General features: G+C 39.9%; 1 protein-coding gene across 1 annotated transcript; it reads right to left on the bottom strand.

Moving 5' to 3' along the window:
- Window positions 1-1887: 1887 nt before the first annotated feature.
- Window positions 1888-17809, bottom strand: LOC146975416 (uncharacterized). Its single transcript, XM_085796632.1, has 6 exons — window positions 17782-17809; window positions 7380-7504; window positions 6921-6975; window positions 5170-5239; window positions 4817-5037; window positions 1888-2009 (listed from the first exon to the last, which is right to left on the bottom strand). The coding sequence occupies exons 1-6, from the start codon at window positions 17807-17809 to the stop codon at window positions 1888-1890; spliced, it is 621 nt and encodes a 206-aa protein (XP_085652758.1).
- Window positions 17810-21140: the final 3331 nt, after the last annotated feature.

Below are 21140 nucleotides of genomic sequence, written 5' to 3'. Positions count from 1 at the left end.
ATGATTTCTGTTTACATATTTGCCGCCCCACCCTTTTTCCTTTTGCAATGCATTTCCATTTTTCCATCTGCATTAATTTTTGATCTGCTGCTGATTTATCTGGCCGATGATGTTCCTCGCCTTGATCTCCACAGTCTGTATCTGTACTCAAGAACCAGCAGCAGTCTTACAGCCCTACTGGATCATAAATTGTTTTATAAAATGCTACAAAAAGAAGAAAACACCTCCAGAGAACACAAACAAATCTTTGTTTTACTTGTCAGAGGGGACGTCTATTTAAAAAATGAAAAATAAGGAAACAGCAAAAAACAGTGCAAATGTAAAAGAACTCACAGGACAGACACACTATATAGGATATATATATAAAAAAGATTTAACATATCATTTTTTTTGTTTTTTTTATATTTTATTTCACAAAAATCTAAATCATTGATACAAATCCGTAGAAACAAATAAAAATGATGACCAAAATGCAAAATGAAACCAAACAAAAACAGCAACAATAACGAAACAATAGAAACATTTAAAAAAATAAATAACACGGTCCTCCATTACAATCATTTAGCCTACCATTTCAGCGTAAAGGTGTTACAAGACCAACCTTCACCAATTCCCCACCCACGTCCGAAATCTGTTAATGTCTTTTTCAAGTGTCAACATTTTGAAACATTCTAGATTTAATTTTTGTCTTTTTGTAGCTTGGAAAATAAAAGCTTTTCCCACCGTACTAATAATATTATTCATACGGCAACATTTTTTTTCCGTGTCTTGCCTCACTCCCGAGTCCATGACCAGCAGATAGACACCATCCTTTCGACTGTGCCTGCAGTAACCATGGAGATAGAGCCGTATCGCCCGTAATTAGCTTAGCTCAAACACTGGAAGTGTATGGGTAGTGTTAGCCTGCCTCCTACCCGAGCCGAAATCAGCAGTCAGAAGCTGATTTAATTTTAGCTCTAAACTCTGTAAATATATCACTTTATCGACATTTCAAACATTTTTAGGTGAGAAAGTAGCCGTTTAGATCAGCAGTGTGTCGTTAATTTGTCTAAATACCAGCTGTTTACAATTTTGTTCGGACGATTTCCGCGCTACTCAAGCTAGCCGTTGTGACCAACGCACTTCCGGTTACTTTCACAAAATAAAACACCCGTTGCCCTTTACATACAGAAAACCATGACGATAGAATTTGTGCTTTTACTTTGAAATAGGAAGCTAACCTACCCTCGATGTAGCTAGCTTGAACCAAAATAAAGCGTCTTTGCTTGAACCCTCCGTTTTGACCGATCTCGTCCCGTTAGCGGCATTTGACCGCTCAAGATGCCTTAGCGGAGAGTTTTGTCAGCTCTGAGACGAAGATCGGCCCGCCGGTTTCCGTTTAGAGTTGCTGAAGAGTTTCTCTGATGACTTTAGGTGGAGGCAGGCTAACACTACCCATACACTTCCAGGGTTTGAGCTAAGCTAATTACAGCCGATACAGCTCTATCTTCCTTGTTACTGCACGCACAGTCGAAAGGACGGTGTCTATCTGCTGGTCATGGACTCAGGAGTGAGGCAAGACAAGTAAAAAAAAAAAAAAAAGTTCACCAAAGTCACCAAAAATTAGGCTATAGTTAGCGGGCAACAATAAAAGTTTTAACTGTGAACCAAAATCCATTTTCCTACTTGATTCCAAAACTGTGCAACTTCTTTGCTGTACCAAAATACATGAAGATCTGACTCTTCTTCCTCTTCACAAGATGGATACCCCATCTTTTTTAACCTTCTTTTCATGGGCAGATATCTGTAAATATATTTTTTTTTAACTGTGTAAGCCTAATAGAGATGTACATCACATCACACACACATCTTCGTTGGTGAAAATCTCCAGAGCTGGTCCGGATGGGATCATGTGGCGTGGCTGTCGGTGACCAGGACCCTCCACAGAGACAGAGTCACCACGGGCCACAGCAAGGACGGAGCCTGGTGCAGGTGTAAACCGGTGGTGCCGGGACAGGCTTTGATTCGCTCTGAGGGAGAGGGAGAGGGAGGGGGAGAGACCAAATTACTGCTCAATGAAATTCAGTGAAACAACTCATCCTTTGTTTGTTTGGTTTTCATTTAAAGTCAGTTCGACACCTGTTTCAGTTCAGGCAGCTACAGAGCTCACAAACATGACCTGAAGTCTTTTAATTTGAAAGGAAGGAAGGAAGGAAATTGATTTTTTGTAAAGAAAAATTTGTAAAGAAATGGCAATGGAAATAAACTCTCATGTTTTATGTTTTAAAGCAGAAGTAAGCGGAATATTTGTGTTAATATAAGTCTTAAATAGTTATATCTTCCGACGGCAATCACTTAGATAGAGTGTTTGGTCTGAAACACGGGTCTGTCAGTCACTCTGCTCTGCTGTAAGCCGAGGAGAAAACTTTCCTTGTATCCTACAACCTTTATCCAATGAGGAGAGAGAACGGCATAAAGGGGCGGTCCTCTCTGTGTGTGCAGCCAAGGGATGCACGTGAATGTGGTGACGTAGGGACGAGGACGGGGGCTGCTACTGTAACTCCATCGGCTGACAGGAAGTTAGCCAAAATCACCGGATCGCTTACTTCTGCTTTAACAGGAGCAGAGTTTCTGATTAAACCACCTTAAAAGGATAGTTTAACATTTTGGCAAATTGGCCCATTGCCATAATCCCTATAGTCATAGCAGTAGGTTCGTTACCTTTAATTGTCGGTGCAAGCTATTTTTAGAACGGCGGAGCAGAGCCGTGAGCTGCTCAGAGCTACGCTACGGAGGCTCATGGGATTTCTTGGTTTCCCTCATCAAACTCATCAAATACACAATCCAACAACTCCACAACGAGACAGAGTTGTTTTAGAGGGAAATACAGAGACTGCTTGATGAAAAACTGTCCGTGAAGGCAATGCGCATCAGCGGTTTTGCATGAATTTCCCGCTAAAACAACTCTGTCTGGTAACGTTGTGTTATTATCTCATAGCGTGGTGAATGTGCAGGTCACAACTTGTCCACCAGAGCGTTGTGGAGTTGTTGGATTGTGTATTTGATGAGTTTGATGAGGGAAACCAAGAAATCCCATGAGCCTCCATAGTGTAGCTCTGAGCAGCTCACGGCTCTGCTCCGCCGTTCTAAAAATATCTTGCACCGACAATTAAAGGTAACGAACCTACTGCTATGGCTATAGGGATTATGGCAATGGGCCAATTTGCTAAAATGTTGAACTTTCCCTTTAACCACTGTTATTATCACACACAGATATAACTGTATCTACTGTACTTCTCTGTGATGTCACTACTCAGAACTAGACTGTACTGTATGTATGATACTATACTATATATTTAGAAATATAGTTTTTATTGCTTTATATTTTGTTTTCCAACACATTGTAATATTCTTAGACTCAAGAATATATGTTTATGGAATATATGTTTCCATGTTGATTTGGCCCATGGGTTGTGTGCGTTTACTCACCAGTTTTGCCTCTGTGATTGACTGATGTTCCTGAAGAGGTTAATAAAAGAACAGTTAGCAGCACGTCGTGTGTTGGCTCAACTTCCATTATACAGCACAGAGCAAGACAATTCAAATAACTCTTTGATTATTATTTTCTTTCTTTCTCCTTCAGCCACATATGGACAACACTGTGTGGAGCTGACCAGACTATTATGTATAAAAACATGATGTAAAACTACACTGAGATGTTTTTTTGGTTCTTAAAACCACAAGTATATTTTCTTATGGATCAACACTTCAAGATAAAACGCAGTGTTAAATATGGAGCTTTAAAACTCTCCATAAAGGAATGACTGCTGACCTTCTTTCAATAAACCGACCTACTGTAGCCTATATTTTCTTACATGGGTTGAACACACAAAGCTTTGATGTGTGTTAATTACAAATAATCAATCACTGGCGTAAAGGGATACACCAACATTTTTTTTCGTGTCTTGCCTCACTCCCGAGTCCATGACCAGCAGATAGACACCATCCTTTCGACTGTGCGTGCAGTAACAAGGGAGATAGAGCCGTATCACCGTAATTAGCTTAGCTCAAACGCTGGTAGTGTATGGGTAGTGTTAGCCTGTCTCCTACCTGAGCCGAAATCGGCAGTCAGAAGCTGGTTTCATTTTAGCTCTAAACTCTGTAAATATATCACTTTATCGACAAACATTTTAAGGCGAGAAAGTAGCCGTTTAGATCAGCAGTGTGTCGTTAATTTGTCTAAATACCAGCTGTTTTTTTTTGTTCTGACGAATTCGGCGCTACTCAAGCTAGCCGTTGTGACCAACGCACTTCCGGTTACTTTCACAAAATAAAACACCCGTTGCCCTTTACATACAGAAAACCATGAGGATAGAATTTGTGCTTTTACTTTGAAATAGGAAGCTAACCTACCCTCGATGTAGCTAGCTTGAACCAAAATAAACCGTCTTAGCTTGAACCCTCCGTTTTGACCGATCTCGTCCCGTTAGCGGCATTTGACCGCTCAAGATGCCTTACCGGAGAGTTTTGTCAGCTCTGAGACGAAGATCGGCCCGCCGGTTTCCATTTAGAGTTGCTGAAGAGTTTCTCTGATGACTTTAGGTGGAGGCAGGCTAACACTACCTATACACTTCCAGTGTTTGAGCTAAGCTAATTACGGGCGATACGGCTCTATCTCCCTTGTTACTGCACGCACAGTCGAAAGGATGGTGTCTATCTGCTGGTCATGGACTCGGGAGTGAGGCAAGACACGAAAAAAATGTTGGCGTATCCCTTTAAGTTGTGGGGAAGCAGCTTCTGCCATGGCGGCCACAGCGTTGTGTTGCGTTGTACTGACTCTTTCTTCTGCCTTGGATGGGGTTGATGGTGAGCTTCTTGTCTTCGCTCCTCTTCAGCCTGACCAGGTTGCAGTCGTAGCTCATGTTCCTGTTCTGATACTGGTCTGGGAGAACCAGCTTACACATGTCGCCGGACGCCCTGTAAAACTCGACCCCGTTCGCCATGAACGTGCATTCGAAGGACGGAGAGCCTAGACAGGGGGCATAGTAGCAGTCCAACCTTCAGTGGATGAAAAAGTTCAAGTTATTTATTGTTTAATTTAAAAAGAATACACTTTAGATACCAACAGGAAATAGCTACTTAAGTGACAAGTGTGAGGTGAATGAGTGAGGAGACTCTGGAGGTTTGAACCTGAGACTGTCGTTCTTGGTGAAGCAGGCCGAGAAGATGCCAAAGTCTCCCTGTTTCTTGGCGTTTGACCCTGCAATCAGAAGACAAGGTGTTGGTATGAACCAGAAATACTGTGGTGGCTGTTTGTTGAAAACTAAAGACCACTGCAGTGCTACCAAAGAAACTCAATGGATTCCAGACACACTGTGTGTCCAACAAAAAAAATGGTGTTTTACAACCAAAGTGGATGTATAGATTTATATTATGTTATTAAATATGAACTTTTAGTTTTCATCATCTTGTATTTGTGTTGTCTGTTTTTGTATTGTGTGTCCTGTATAGACTGACTCTGTAATAAAGTTTAACATAACATAACATAACATAAAATTTTTAGGCGAGAAAGTAGCCGTTTAGATAAGCAGTGTGTCGTTAATTTGTCCAAATACCAGCTGTTTACAATTTTGTTCGGACGAATTCGGCACTACTCAAGCTAGCCGTTGTGACCAACGCACTAACGGTTACGGTACTTTCACAAAATAAAACACCCGTTGCCCTTTACAAACAGAAAACCATGACGATAGAATTTGTGCTTTTACTTTAAAATAGGAAGCTAACCTACCCTCGATGTAGCTAGCTTGAACCAAAATAAAGCGTCTTTGCTTGAACCCTCCGTTTTGACCGATCTCGTCCTGTTAGCGGCATTTGACCGCTCAAGATGCCTTACCGGAGAGTTTTGTCAGCTCTGAGACGAAGATCGGCCCACCGGTTTCCGTTTAGAGTTGCTGAAGAGTTTCTCTGATGACTTTAGGTGGAGGCAGGCTAACACTACCCATACACTTCCAGTGTTTGAGCTAAGCTAATTACGGGCGATACGGCTCTATCTCCCTTGTTACTGCACGCACAGTCGAAAGGATGGTGTCTATCTGCTGGTCATGGACTCAGGAGTGAGGCAAGACACGTTAAAAAAAAAAAAAAAATGTTGGCGTATCCCTTTAATAATAATACATTCACAAAAATGGCAAAAGGTCAGTGCAAGAGAGGCATCAGATAAAATGCAGCTTATATGTGGTATAGACTTAAAGTGAAAAGTCAGTGCTTTGTTACTAGTTACAGGTCTCTGCAGAGAAAACCTTCAGTCATGTTTGCACAACCTGCGCCTGCAGTGACCAGACCACATCAAACTGGTTCCTGGTCATGTTTAAACTCACAAGAGGAAACACAGTGGTTCAGCAAAAGTTTACCAAGACTTCACCCACAGGTTGAAGTGGTTTCGCTGCCTGAACCTCAAACCACCTTCGCCACTGTTCATTCAGTCTGAAGATACAGTCCATCACAATCTGAACGTAATCAAGCTGTTAGGTTTTCCTACAAAACCGTCTTTGCTTTGTACAGTTTAGATGTATAGAGACCAATCCTGTACAAAATGTCTCTTCAATCGGTCACAAAGCAACAAAAGACAGCAAGAAAAACAAAAAGAACAACTCAATAGTGTAAAGCCTGAGAGTGAACGAGGGCCACGGGCCATCAGAGATATAATCCAATCTCTCAAATCTGATTAAGGCCGGCTCTGCTGATTGATGAGCTCGTTACAGAAGCAACAGAAACCACTAAAACGCTGTTAGCATCTTCCTCTGGAGCTAGAAACTCAACCACTGACCACCGCCCCCCTCATACTACGTTATGTATACCGGGACACAAATACATCAATTGTGATATTTATTTTAAAAATAAGATAAAATCCCCCCTTTTTCTAGTATCTGAGACACACTCACCCACGAAGAGGAAGAGGAAGAGGAGGATGTACATGGTCCTGATCCGACTGGGACATTTGACAGAAAACAAAACACAGGGCGTTGGTGAGCAAACCACATGTTACACTTGATCCACATGTTGCAAATCTTCTCAGTCATAGACAAAACAAAACAAAACAAAACCAAAACATTCATGTCTTAATCAACAGGCTGTTTGTTGAGAGGCGGCTACATGAGGTGAATCCATCTAATCTGTAACAATTCACATGCATTTTTAATCAATACGACTGCTCCAAACAACAACAAACATCTGACTCGTATTTCACTTTATAACGTTCCAACCAAACAGGAAATAAGCTGCTACTGTACACAACAGGTCCCTTGTGCTGTTTTCAACTGAACACACAAAGAAAGAAAGAAAGAAAGAAAGAAAGAAAGAAAGAAAGAAAGAAAGAAAGAAAGAAAGAAAGAGTGTCTCACCGTTGGTCTGCTTTGGTCCTTTCTGTTCTGGTCTGTTGTGCGACTTGTAGCGGCCGAGGACAGGAGTCTCAGACTGGGTGTGTTGGGCTGGGCAGGGCATAATGAGGGAGGCAGCAGGACTGGAGCTGGGCAGCAAGTTGGGTGGGAATTAAGGCTGGATTTGATGGAGGAGAGTGAAGCCTTAAAGTGCTGCTGCTGCTGTCTTTACTTTACTTTACTTTACTTTATTTGTTTATTTGGGTGGGACAGTGCACATCAATGTACATATAAAAACATGTAAATGTGCCGGGTTATAGCAGCAATGCTAATTTCCATCCGGAGTCCCAAAACATAAAAACAGTAACAGCTCGGCACAGTCTGTGATGGGTGATGCTGCTGATGGAGACACAACAGTGTTTATTACACACATGTTTTTTTTTTGTTTGTTTGTTTTTTACTTTTGTGCAGTTTAAGATGCAAAATCAGTCATTGTTCAACATCTTCTGCAACAGTTGAATCAGTGTTGTTGTTGTGAAAGAACTGCTTCTTGTGAAACTTTCAAACTATTAAAGTATTAAAGACATGATGCAGTTTTAGCTGTTAGTTAAAGCAGAAGTAAGCAATATTTTTGTGTTAATATAAGTCTTAAATAGTTCTATCTTCCGACAGCAATCACTTCTAAAGAGTGTTTGGTCTGAAACACGGGTCTCTCAGTCACTCTGCTCTGCTCTGAGCTGAGGAGAAAACTTTTCTCGTATCCTACAAGTTTTATCCAATGAGGAGAGAGAACGGCATGAAGGGCTGTGTGTGCAGTGAATGACGTAGGGACGAGGACCAATAGATCCATGACGAGGGCGGGGGCTGCTAACTCCATCGGCTGACAAGAAGTTATGGTGCGTTCAAGGCAACACGTAACTCATGTTTTTCCGACCTGTGAAGTCGTACCAGTTCGATCTGGTACGAGTTCACGGGTCGGAAGTCACGAGTGGCCGTTATAGTGACTTTCACAGGTAAAACAGGTCGGAAAAACACGAGTGGGTTGCCTGGAACGCTACAAAGTCGTAAGTCGTGACTTGAAGCTGTAATTTACGGTTTCAAAAGCCTGCCTGGAACGCAGCATTAGCCAAAACGACCGGATCGCTTACTTCTGCTTTAATTACAGACCTTTACTTTACTTTACTTTATTGTTTTATTGTACGTGGACAGTCCCAATTAATCAGCTGCATCAAATAACAGTAAAAAGGGCAGCTTTAGCCAGCATGGCTAATATCCTGCTGTAGCTAGTCCCCGGCCAGATGACAATGGGCACCCTAAAAAGAATCACTAGGGAAAGGATAGAACAGGTAGGCATCAGTACAATCATGCAGAGACAGCACATAGAAACATACAAGAGCAGCACATGCAATTTACCAGTAATCACACACAATAGCTACATCAGCACATACTGTACTACACATTCTGGGATGCAGACAGACAGGGGTGCATGCAGACATCACGTAGACAGAACACAGACAGGCAGCATGATCATGGTGCAAATAGCACAATATCTTATTGGGTACAGGTGTAATTATGAGCGAGCCATGTTTTTAGTTTGGATGTAAAAGTACAGTATGTATTTCTTTAATATGGGTGGGAAGTGAGTTCCAATTTTGTAATGCTTTAACAGAAAATGATAGCTGGCCAAATGTACTTTTCCTGAATGGGACTGTTAAGTGGCGCTTTGACCAGTGTTATTGTGTTGGTTTATGAATGAGTTCAATGGTGGAGGACCTAAACCATGCAGGATATTAAAGACCAGACAGATGTTCCTATATTTTATGATATCCTCCCAGACCGATCAATACGGTGTGTTTTATTTATGTTCATGTTTATTGAGATCCCCATTAGCACCTGCATAGCATCTGCTATTCTTCCTGGGGTCCAAAACATACACATGGAGACAATAAAAGAATACACATTCACACTGGACAATATAGACATAGACATAAAACAACACAAACTAATAAATACAGACACTATAGACCACATAGACAAATACAAAACAATATACAGTATACCCCATGACATACATTCAATACATGACAACGAATTGACAAGACAAGACAGCTCCAATATGTCTGATATGATCATCACTGTGTAATTCTATCTATACTTTGGACTGATGGCAGACGTGTGTGTGTACATGGGTGTGGTAGAGGGGGGAAAAGGGGACTTGACTAGGGAGAGGGCCCATGAAAATCCTGAAATTATTATTTTTTTGTGTGATGTTTTTATTTCGAATGAATTGGACCCCCCAATTAATTGGTGCAATAATTTATTTCAAATATATTGATAACATCACAAGAGAATGAAAGCTGTGTCAAAGTCCTCCCAACATATTAGACATTCTGGGGGACCCCCCTCTTGGAGGCGTAAAATGGTTTAGTCCGCCCATAGACAGCGGCCGGCGACAACTGAGCTCAGATTGAATGAGGCTTTCATCATGCCGCCCAAAAAACATAAATTGGGATATCAGAAAAAGAAAGAGCGGAAAGAAAAAGAAAGAAGGCAGAATTAGGGGAAGCAACTGCTAAAGGGATAGTTAAACATTTTGGCAAATTGCCCCAATGCCATAATCCCTATAGTTTTAGGAATAGATTTGTTACCTTTAATTGTCGGTGCAAACTATTTTTAGATCGGCGGAGATATGATATGAGATAATAACGGAACATTACGAGTTGTTTTCGAGGTAAATGCAAAGCCAGTATAGTGCCGAAATGAGATTGCTTGCGGAAAAACTGCACCCGACGGAAACACGCTTTGGCGGCTTTGTATAAATTTACCTCAAAAATAACTCTGCGCTTCATGCACTGGCATGGATAGAGATAGATAGAGATAGGGGCCCACTGACATTACGAGTGTACGGGGCCCAGAATTTGGTGCTATACGCCCCTGTGTGTGCATGTTCAGCAGCAGTTTTACAGTTGGTAACATAACAACATGACATATAGCATGGCACAGCATAGTACAGTATAGCATTGCATGACATAGCAGAGTATAACATAACATACGACAACATAACATAGCATAGCATAGCATAGCATAGCATAACATACAGCATAGCATAGCATAGCATAGCATAACATACAGCATAGCATTACATGGCATAACAACATGACATAACAAGACATAACATGACATGAAATAACATGACTTTACATGTTCAGTGGCAGTTTTACAGTTGGTAACATAACATAACATAACATAACGTAAATTAGTTCCTTTTTTTTTTTTTTTTTTTTTTTTAGAATGACTTCCAATGACATTTGGCAAACATTTATTCAAGCTATTTCCTTTTTTTTTTAATTATTATTATCTTTTTCTTTTAATGAACAAACAGACATTATTTTCTCCATTACGTATATCTCATTAACCAGATCCTTCCATTTAGAATTATTTAAATTGTCATCTTTTAACCCGTTTATTGTAATTTGTTTAATTAGTGCTACTCTTATTATTAAAAACAAATATATATCATTCTTCTTGATGTTTTCTGGTAGTTTTCCAAGTAAGGCAAGGCAAGGCAAGGCAATTTTATTTGTATAGCCCGTTTTTACAAACAGTTTGTCTCAAAGGGCTTTACATGGCATCGTAACAACATCCTCTGTCCTCTGTAGTAATAAAACTAAAGGGTTGTTATTCACAGAGATGCCAAAAATATTTGATAATTCTCTAACAGAATCTAACCAAAAACCATCTAAAACTTTACAAGTTTTTGGTTTCTCCTGCACATTTGTGATATGTTGTATCTATTCAATATATAAAATACAAATACATAAGAAGAACACACACACACATATAAATCAGTTGTGAGCTAAATGAACAGAAGCACGGAGAAGACGCCACCAAGGTTAATGCAATAATGTGTTACTGTGAATTCCTTTTTAATGGCACTATTTCTTTGTGACGCTTGATTAACACATGTTCTGTTATTGGCTCGTTTGGCCTGACTCATAGTTTTAAGTTAAACAATGGTTAATGTATAATAAATTACATTTGCATTAAGCAGCATATTTGTCCATTAGTAAATCCCTTTAGGGTGCATTTTGAACAAATAAAAACATGCAAATATTCCCTGTAACTGCTCTTCATAGAAGTTTCGTCATGTTAACGTTTGGTAGATGATGAGTAATAGATTCCTTCTGCCGTATCCAACAAATCACTTATTCTTGTGCATCCGAAACCTGAGCCATATCAGGCATCACAACATATTCAACAGCTGTATCGTCATACTGTATCTTTTGCCTGTGCAACTGCATGTTTTTCTCAGCCGTGGAAATGGGAAACAAGTGTGTTGTGTGTTTTGTCATTAGTGCATTAGGACTAATGGATATGGTTAGATTACATTTTCATTTCCTGTCTTCGTCACTCTCCTCCGGGAAGAAATCTAAACAGCCACGCCCTGAGAAACAGACGGCGATGAGAGGCCGTGATGAAAAGCTTCTAGGAAAATAACCACGAGAAATCATTTGGATTAAACAGTGGGACAATGTGCACTGTAAAAAAAAAACATACAAGGGAAAAGATGATTTATTTTTTATTTGGATGCTCCAAAAAAAATAAAAAAATAAAAACTTTAAAGTGATAGATGACACAATGAGCTCTAAATTGTCTTGCACACATAAAGATCAATCTCCCTCCAGACTGAATCAATTGAAACAGCAGTGCGACGCTAAACAGGTTGAATTAACTTTTGACTGTGCCTCTTAAAAGAGACGGAAAATCTCTGAGCGGAGTGGACAGACTATTGATTATCAATGATGTGTGAGCAACAGGCAGAAGAAGAAAAAAACTTCCCATAATGCAACAAAAGTTTAATATAACTCTAAGTAAGCCTGCTCAGTCATCAGTGTCTGTGTGGGAGCAGCTGCTGGTTCTTTGTTTTTAGAGTGTAGATACTTTGAGGTATTGATTGATGTATTGTGGTGGGAACTACATCATGATAATGGCCAATAATTTCATGTGTGATATGAGTTTCCATCTTCCATTTCCATCCATATAATTTCAATGTACACATGATAACATAGAGAGAGGCTGTTGGTGCCACATGGATTAATGAGATCAACCACTGTGCTCCTCCGCTGTGGTGAAAAACACAAAATCATCTCAGTCAGAAACCTGAGAATAGAAAAGGATTCTAATTTAAAGAAACATCCAGAGGTAGTTTGAAAAAGCAGAGGTTTGTCAAAGAGAGTTTCACTTATTCCCTCAGATCATTAAACCAAATCCATATTGAAGAAAGTCAGATCATCTTCCACAACTGACTGAGGTGTTTAATTTGAAGCTGCTACATGTCGCCAAGGGGGCAGTTGTCGGTCTGAGAAGTGAAGCTCACTTCCGCGCTCAACAACCTGCAATCCCCTCTTCTTCCTCTGGGGGCTGGTGTCAGAAGGGAGCATTCCCCATAGACCCCCATGTTAAAATCGCCGACTTTACATCCTCAGTAAACATGTTAAAAGCCTGGTGTCAGAACGTTTTTTCGTCTCAATCGATAGTTTCTACCCCCGCACACACTCTGAGGGGGGTGAATTTTTTTTTAACTCAACCGTTTTACTGTTATTAGCTTAAAACTCTGGCCAATTAGGGCGCGGAAACGTTGAGTGACAGGTCCGAGCAGCTCCGTGGACAGCTGCTTCGAGGCCAGTGGGCGGGTTCTCGGCCGGCCAATCCAACATGGCGCTGTCCAGGCCGCCATATTTGAGTCACAAAAACGACTCCCCAAAACCAATGGGTGACGTCACGGATGCTACGTCCATTCTTTTTACAGTCTATGCATGTCGCTCATGGATAAATCAACTACATTAAGCTTGATCATTTATTCTTCTATCTATCTATCTATCTATCTATCTATCTATCTATCTATCTATCTATCTATCTATCTATCTATCTATCTATCTATCTATCTATCTATCTATCTATCTATCTATCTATCTATCTATCTATCTAGTTAATAATAACTAATGATGATTCTGTGACTATTGTCAGATCATCAATAGAATATTATTAAGATTTTGATTAAGACAAAATAATAAATAAGAAGAAATATAATATGTTGAATAATGTTTACTACTGAGAGCAGCTCTTGTTGTGGAGTCTGACAGCTGCAGGGAGGAAGGATAACTTCTTACATTTTATCTTATTTTATTTTTATTTAATAATAATGCTACTTGTTTCCAGCTCATCATTCGAAACAGTGATGATTATATATGATCGTGGTAATAATGTGATACTAAAGTGAAAAATTGTGTGTATAAGTCTGTATAAATGTGTTGATGTGTGTTTTCACTTCAACTTACAGTAATGGCACAGAAATGACTCGTATGTTCAAGAATAATAAGGTTTGGTTTTGTTTTTAGGATTCACCGCTCCGTTCACAGCAAACAGCGCTCTGACAGCGGCCTCTAGTGGAGAGGAGGGGGAACTACACAGCAACACTTGTATGAATGAATGCACTACTGTAAGACTTGTCAGTTTACTGGAAACATAATACTTCCATGAGTAAAATAATGTTGTGTATGGTTATGTGTTGTAATGCAGAAAAAAAAGAAAAGAAATGAAAAGATACCCTACTACAACTATATTAGACTGTTTCACCGCTACAGATGTTCAGTCTTATGTCTGATTTCATCCCTATATAGACACTCAGACAACTTACAACAACAGGCTATACAACATTTGTGGCCTACTATTTTTTTTGGAAAATTGTACCTCAAATAATGATAATGACAATTATCATTAATTATTTAAAGTTCTATTTCATATATTGTAGATAAACTATTATTTATTATGATTATTCTTTGCAGCTCAGATCCCTCCTAGTCAGGCCAGAGGACAGCTGGTTTTCTTTGGCCTGACTTTTGTGTTGAAGGAGTGAAACAGTTTATCAACCACTAAATTAAGTTTTTTATTCTTATTATTTAGTGAGTCATAGTCCTTTATTAAAGGAAGTAGGATTACTCCGTGTGTTTCCAATAAACTGACAAGTCTTAGTGCATTCATGTGTTGGTTAACTTTAAAGGGATAGTTCACCCTAGAATGATATTTCGCTCATTATCTACTCACCCTCATGTTGACTAAGGGCTGGAAGAAGTTTCAGAGTCCTCCGTCCCTTCTCTGAGTTACAGGGGGTCTTGGAGTAGCAGTGCATGTCCATATAACGGTTGCAAAGGGACACCAGAGCTCTTCGTAAAAAAACACACACAAAAAAACATCCAAATACCTCCATGATGCTCGTATGTAATGTCCGTCTTGTGCTGAAGCCCCAAATTGCGTAATTGTCCCGAAAAAAATTAAATAAGTCTATATTTTAAGCTTGTTTGTAGCGGAAGCTTCTCGAAGCTCCTCTTGATGGTCCGTCCAAATCTCGCGTGATTTGCAGTAACCGCACTGACGCCGGCGCAAATCATGGAGGTATTTGGATGTTTTTTTGTGTGTGTTTTTTTACGAAGAGCTCTGGTGTCCCTTTGCAACCGTTATATGGACATGCACTGCTACGCCGAGACCCCCTGTAACTCAGAGAAGGGACGGTGGACTCTGAAACTTCTTCCAGCCCTTAGTCAACATGAGGGTGAGTAGATAATGAGCGAAATATCATTCTAGGGTGAACTATCCCTTTAAATAATTAAAGGAAAAACAATAAGAAAAATAATTAGAGGAAAACATGTATGCACAAAAGATTTAACAAAGGTCAATGTTTCAATCTACAACAGACCTTCTTCAGGACTGAAGAAACAGGAAATGGGGATGTACTTTTAAAATGTCACACCATGAGTCTGATTGGCTGGCCTGGCCACACCTGAACCAGATGTAGGTGAACTCCAACCATATGGAGGCCCCGAGGCTCAGACCAGTCCAACTAATTGGTCAAACAATTATAAGCCCAAATAAATATCATACAAAATATACAAATGTGGATTCAACAAACTGGACCATAAAAACAGACCGGAAGATCAAGACAAACACAGGGAGGAATTAAGGAAAACCTCTAACAAAATAAGAACGTCACTTCCTGTTTCTTCAGTCCCGAAGAAGATCGAAACGTTGACCTTTATTAAATCTTTTGGGAGCATTCACCACCACCAGTGTCATACATTTTTTCCTTCACACATCTTCCATCACATTATTTTGCTTTTTGTTTTGCACCTGGACACACACAGTGGATGCGCATGCACTATATTTTACCCATTAAATATTTAATGTTACCATAAGAAAATGTAAGTCACTCACTATTTCAGAGATTACATATATTTGCTAAAGAAAACTGTTCAGTGATTTAATCTTACAGTAGCTTAGAATAGAGAAAACAGATTTAAAGTTTCTATGGTCCCTTTATTATGTATCCACTTAACAGTAAGAGGTGAAACCAGGGCAGGAAGTCGGCTAGACGTGTGTGTGGGTGGATGTTTTTTTTTTTCTTATATTGATTTTCACTGTTGACTGTCATTAACGGGGGAGGCGCTTCTAGTGTGTAACATAGTACTTTTTTTTATTTGAATGGGCAATATTATGCCTGTAGCTGTGAGGGATACAGGGAACATCCCATTTTATGTATTTTTTGTATCTCTTCTTTGCCTTTATGTTTTTTTTTATTGTGTGTGGCGGCAATGTATTTGTATTTCTTGAATGCCCAAGCCAAATTTCTCCACCGTAGGATACAATAAAGGCTTATGTCATCTCATCTCATCTTAAAGGTGCATTCCAGTACTGTATAATCATGTTTATTTCATTTCATTTCTTAATTTTCCTAAAAAAAACTAACAAACAAAAAAAAACCAAATCCATTATGAGGAGGGACAGAACGAAGCAATGCTCATCATGTCCTGCTCTGGTTTTTGCAGTCTCATTCAAGCATTATCATTTTATATTAAATTATTACTAAATAATAATTGTATTTATATAGCGTCTTTCATACAAAAAGTGCATCTCAAGGTGCTTTAAACAGAACAACATCAAACAATTAAAAACAATATTAATCAAAAAACAATCAAAAGGTGATAAATGACTAAATGACTGACTGATGGTGTCCACGGTTAGTGCATTTTCCGATACAAGAATCAGCTATTAAAGGGATAGTTCACCCGAAATTGAAATTTCACTCATTATCTCCTCCCCCTCATGTGGACTAAGGGCTGGGAGAAGTTTCAGAGTCCTCCGTGGCTTCTCTGAGTTACAGGGGGTCTCGGCGTAGCAGTGCATGTCCATATAACGGTTGCAAATGGATACCAACTGTCTTCGTGGCAAAAAGACACATCAAAAAACATCCAAATACCTCCATGCTGCTCGTATGTAATGTCCGTCTTGTATTAAAGCCCCGAAATGCGAAATTGTCCCGAAAAGAATTAAATAAGTCTATATTTCAAGCGTGTTTGCAGCGGAAGCTCCTCTTCCTGGTTCGTCAAATTTGACGACTTATTTAATTTTTTTTGGGACAATTTTGCATTTCGGGGCTTCAATACAAGACGGACATTACATATGAGCAGCATTCCCTTGTCTGGGAAGATGTTTCGCCTCTTATCCAAGGGGCTTCATCAGTTCGTACCATATATAGACTGTAAAAATAATGGACGTAGCACCCGTGACGTCACCCATTGGTTTGGGGGAGTCTGTTTTGTGCCGCTACTACGGGGGTTTGAACCATAGATATAGAAACGTTTCTATATCTATGGTTTGAACTGCGCCATCTTGGATTTTAGGTGATGTCTACTTATATACATATTTGGAGAGGTGCGGCGGTTAGGCCCACTGAACTCGGAGCAACCAATTAACAGCCGGTAAACTGTACCTGTACTGAAGCCTAAACAATACTAAAACGGTTGTGGTTCACGGAGGTGTAAACTATCGGTAGAGACCAAAAAAATAAAATGTAGCCTACCAGGCTGTAAATATGTTTTTTTTTAAAGCTGTAAAGTCGGCTATTTTAACATGGGGCTCAATTTATTTATTTTATTTTAATGTTTATTTTGCAGGGACGATACATACAACATTGCCACAAAGAATGAAAAATGCGATGCATACAAGACGTCTAGCTTCAGCTAATTTGCAGTCTTTGGAGTTGCTCCCTTCTGGAGCCCCCAGAGGAAGAGGCCGGACGGGAACTGCAGCTTTTTGAACCCACAACTCCCCCCTTGGTTCGTATGCAACAAGTCTCACTAGTCCGGACTTGTTGGACTAGTTGTAAATGGGAGCTAGGTGGTGTCTCAGACCATCCCTAAGAAGTACTCTGACGACACGGCCATAGTGGCATGTGTGAAGAAGGGACAGGAAGATGAATACAGGGACCTGGTGGGGACGTTCACAGACTGGTGCAACAAGAACAACTTGTTGCTTAATACATCAAAGACCAAAGAAATGATTATTGACTTTGGCAGGTCCAAGAGATCCTTACGGCCTGTGACTGTGGACGGGGTGGACATTGAGAAGGTTCAGTCATACAAGTACCTTGGAGTACACCTTGATGACAGGCTGGACTGGTCCGTACACACAAATGATGTGTACAAAAAGACACAAAGCAGGCTCTTCTTTTTAAGAAGACTCAGGTCCTTTGACATCTGTAATGTAATGCTGCGTATGTTTTATCAGTCTGTCATTGCAAGTGTTACATTCTTTGCTATTGTCTGCTGGGGTAACAACATCAAGGTCAGGGACAGGAACAGACTAGACAGGCTCATCAAAAAATGTAGTGCTGTGATGGTTAAGTGGAGGATGGGGTGTAAGTTGAAGACCATCCTGGGTGACCCCCAACACCCTCTACACAAAACCCAGGGCCGTTGTATAGGGGAGAAAGGTGATGATAATTCTAGGGGCCCAGCGCCCAGTGGGGCCCATAAAAAACCCAGTAGTCTAATCTTTGTATGACTGATTTAAAAACTGAACATCTTTCCAAGAATATTTGTCTTATTTCTTGTCAAAATGTCTAATTTCTAGTCAAAACTCATCTCTTTCCACTTAAAATAAGACTCATTACCTAAAAATTAACTTGTTTTTAGATAATTTTCACTTAAATTCACAATAAATAGAAACATCTGCCAGTGAAAGTAAGTTTTTGGGGTTGTAATAAGGAAGAAAAACTTGCTCCACTATCAGATTTTTTCTACTTATTCCAAGTGAAAATCTGCTTGAAAGAAGTAAAAAGTGTCTAAAAACAAGCTACTTTTAATATGATGTGTCTTATTTTAAGTATAATGGGATTTGTTTTGACTAGAAATTACATTTTGACTAGAAATAAGACAAATATTCTTGCTAAGATACTTGAGTTTTTGCAGTGTAATGCTGCATTAGCATCAAAACAAAGAAGGCTAAATAAAAAACGATAATACATACGTAGTCTAAGAAAAAAAAAGGAAAAGTTAGGGGGAGGGGCCCACTTTAGTATTCTTTAAAGGGATAGTTCAACATTTTGGCAAATTGGCCCATTGCCATAATCGCTATAGTCATAGCAGTAGGTTTGTTACCTTTAATTGTCGGTGTAAGCTGTTTTTAGAACGGAGGAGCGGAGTGGCAGGCTGCTCAGGGCTACGCTATGGAGGCTAATGGAATTTCTTGGTTTCCCTCATCAAACTCATCAAATACACAACCCAACAACTCCAAAAGGCTGTCGTGGACAAGTTGTGACCTGCACATTCACCACGCTATGAGATAATAATGGAACGTTACGAGACGGAGCTGTTTTAGAGGTAAATTCATGCAAAACCACTGATGCGCGTTGCGTTCAGGGACAGTTTTTCAGCAAGCAGACTCTGTATTTACCCTGTATTTACCTTGAAAACGGCTCCGTTTCGTAACGTTCCATTATTATCTCATAGCGTGGTGATTGTGCAGGTCACAACTTGTCCACGAAAGCATTTTGGAGTTTTGGGATTGTGTATTTGATGAGTTTGATGAGGGAAACCAAGAAATTCCTTTAGCCTCCATAGCGTAGCTCTGAGCAGCCTGACGCTCTGCTCCTCCGTTCTAAAAATAGCTTACACCGACAAATAAAGGTAACGAACCTACTGCTATGACTATAGCGATTATGGCAATGGGCCAATTTGCCAAAATGTTGAACTACCCCTTTAAGGGGGCCCAGAATTCCTAGCAACGGCCCTGACAAAACCCTCACAGGTCAGAGGAGCAGCCGCAGTAAAAGGCTCATCTCCCTGACCTGCAGAACTGAAAGATTTGTTCCTGCTGCAATCGTTTTATATGTGTCATTGTTGTGTGAGCTACTGGACTAACTTGAATTTCCCTGCTAGGGATGAATAAAGTATTATCTATCTATCCATCTATCTAAACAGAGACACCACCCAGCTCCCATTTACAACGCTACTCATTCATCTCTTGCCCAGGAGGATAAACAACTCAACCTCTAACGACTCTCAACGATCGGTTTCACCTGTGGAACCTGTTCCAGCTGATGGACTACACATTCTCATGCCACATCATCTGCCAGAGTATTCACAATGTGGTTTTCCTGCATGTGGTGGTTGCAGCCAGGCCTTAAAGGGATAGTTCAGCCAAAATTGAAATTTCACTCATTATCTACTCACCCAACCCAGTCTCACAGCAAAACTTGTCATGTGGACTAAGGGCTGGGAGAAGTTTCAGAGTCCTCCGTGGCTTCTCTGAGCTACTGGGGGTCTCGGCGTAGCAGTGCATGTCCATATAACGGTTGCAAATGGATACCAACTGTCTTCGTAACAAAAAGACACACCAAAAAACATCCAAATACCTCCATGCTGCTTGTATGTAATGTCCGTCTTGTATTGAAGCCCCAAAATGTCCAAATTTGACGAACCAGGAAGAGGAGCTTCGAGAAGCTTCCGCTACAAACAAGCTTGAAAAATAGACTTATTTAATTTTTTTCGGGACAATTTCGCATTGCGGGGCTTCAATACAAGACGGACATTACATACGAGCAGCATGGAGGAATTTGGATGTTTTTTGGTGTGTCTTTTTGTTACGAAGACAGTTGGTATCCATTTGCAACCGTTATATGGACATGCACTGCTACGCCGAGACCCCCTGTAACTCAGAGAAGCCACGGAGGACTCTATCCCTTTAAAGTAATCCCAGCAAACCTTCCAGTAACTACTGCTGCCTTCTGATCATAATGTTCACTCTGTCCCTGCAATTGAATGTCGCAATTATGGCCCCAGATCTGACACAGCAAATAGTTTTTGACCTCTGCTCTCTGATGCACCTTCTGTTTAAACATGCTGTGCTAGGAAATAAAGCAGGAACAAACTTAGGTTTTTTCTTTCTTTCAGTAAAGACAAAAAAAAAGCCAAAATAAACAAAACCCATGGTGGTGTAATGCCCGAGCTGAAGAGTCACTAAATTACTCGAGGTTTTACTGTAATAGCTGCTTTCCACTTTATACATAACCTCTTGCTTAAATAGAAGATTGAAATAGGATTTACATTTTATGCACCAAATAGCAAATATCAAGGCTTCACTGGAATAACTACTAAATTAAATTTTATCCATACGTTAATATTTATTTTTTTACAGAATTCTGCTCATCACCTCTCGTTAATTTGAAAAGTACACAAAAATATTTGAATTAAACCTATAGCATCCAAAGTGTTTGGGCATTTTTGAATTTTACAAAGTTGTTTGTAAATTGAAATACCGGTAGTTAGTTAGTAGAGAAGTTAAACCATTTTTCAAGCAGTAAGCACATTTATTTTTTTCCTGTGATGTAACCCCCTCAGCAAAGTTTGAGGCCTTTATCAGCTCACTGAGGTTTACTTAGGGGAAAAACTT

This window comes from Trachurus japonicus, chromosome 13, assembly GCF_045865225.1.
Source record: "Trachurus japonicus isolate A0001 chromosome 13, Traja_1.0".
NCBI lineage: Eukaryota > Metazoa > Chordata > Actinopteri > Carangiformes > Carangidae > Trachurus > Trachurus japonicus.
Note: the sequence above shows the minus strand (reverse complement) of the source record. Positions and strands in the feature narration are given on the sequence as shown.

Bases quoted from the DNA above. Each gene is read 5' to 3' on its own strand.
- LOC146975416 (XM_085796632.1), bottom strand. From the start codon at position 17,809: ATGTCCACCCCGTCCACAGTCACAGGCC. The intron at 6,976-7,379 runs GTGAGACACTCT...TTTTCTGTCAAA, and splicing joins AGGACCAAAGCAGACCAACG to TGTCCCAGTCGGATCAGGAC. The intron at 5,038-5,169 runs GTTCAAACCTCC...CATCCACTGAAG, and splicing joins ACCAAGAACGACAGTCTCAG to GTTGGACTGCTACTATGCCC.